Source organism: Penaeus monodon, chromosome 29 (assembly GCF_015228065.2).
Source record: "Penaeus monodon isolate SGIC_2016 chromosome 29, NSTDA_Pmon_1, whole genome shotgun sequence".
In the NCBI taxonomy this organism is placed as follows: Eukaryota; Metazoa; Arthropoda; class Malacostraca; order Decapoda; family Penaeidae; genus Penaeus; species Penaeus monodon.
In genome coordinates this window covers 30,254,045-30,255,210 of record NC_051414.1, presented here as the reverse complement: position 1 = coordinate 30,255,210, position 1,166 = coordinate 30,254,045, and the positions used below count along the sequence as shown (strand labels likewise).

The 1,166-nt window shown below is 41.1% G+C and overlaps 1 protein-coding gene across 1 annotated transcript in view; it reads right to left on the bottom strand.

The window, feature by feature from the left end:
• Positions 1–402: 402 nt before the first annotated feature.
• LOC119591837 overlaps positions 403–1,166 on the bottom strand; it is a 2,606-nt gene continuing 1,842 nt past the window's right edge. Inside the window, exon 3 of the mRNA XM_037940582.1 lies at positions 403–1,094. Within this exon, the coding sequence (XP_037796510.1) occupies positions 403–1,094 (692 nt within the window). The remainder of the gene's footprint in view (positions 1,095–1,166) is intronic.

Genomic DNA, 1,166 nt, shown 5'->3' with positions numbered 1-1,166 from the left:
TGTTGAACATCTGGTTGCATGATCTTTGTTCACCATTTTTGAGGGGGTCATTACAAGGATGCTGAACATGTCGATGAACATTTTTTTTTACGTTTTGGGGAAAATTTGATAGAGGGGGTGTTTATTTCGTGAGGGCGGGTGAATTTTCACACATATTGAAATTTGGGTGGGAAGTGTTGATCAACCATAGTGCTGAACATTTTTTAAACACTATTAGGGGGTCTGGGGTAAAATGTTTTGTTTTGGTTGAAAGGGGAATGAAGATTTGGGGAGACCGGTTTTTCTTTTTCCCGGTTTTTAAAACGAGATGGACTGGTGAAAATCAGTAAAAGTTTGTTGGATATCTGGGTCTGCAGTTGAACAAAGCAGGTAGTTTAGCAACTGAAAAAGGCGATTTAACACTTAAAGGGTTTCTGAAAAATCATGGAGAGTGAGAAAAACGGGGGCGGTTTGCTGGCGTCTGGGGTCTGAGTTTGAACGTCGCTTTGAAAGAGCCGATTGAACATTTATAGGTCGATGAACAGGTGACTGAATATTTGGGGAAGACCAATTTACAGGGTCTTGAACAGTTGATGGAGACTGGTGAACAATAGGAACAGTTTGTTGGACATCTGGCGTCTGCAAATGAACACTCGCACGTTGTTCAGCAAATGAAAGAGGCGACTGAACAGTTGACGGAGATCGGTAAGCAGATGACGGAAAACTGTGAATACTCATCTCAAGTTCAACATCTTGCGCTTGCTGAATGTTGCCGGGTTGTTCAGCATATTGGTGAACATCTATAGGGTGATAGACACTCGACGAAGGTGACTGAACATCAAGAGAGTGCTGAACATCTGGTGAATTTGCTTGGAAGTTCGTTGACTGGTCTTGCATGTCCATAGGGTGTTGAACATCCGAGTAGAAATTAGCTGAAGGTTGCTGAACACCTGACACAGGATAATGAACACCGTACGGATAATGGATATAAGGATTCTGTCCATATGCATATGGATGAACGTTCATATACGGGTGAACATTTGGCGGCGGGTGAACATGTGAAGGTTGAACATCTTTCTCTGATTTTTTGTCATCTGTAGAATCCTTTTTCGAATCTTAGAAAAAAAAATCATAATTAACATATCTGATAAACGGAATATTTGAAATGCCAGAGAGATACTATAGAT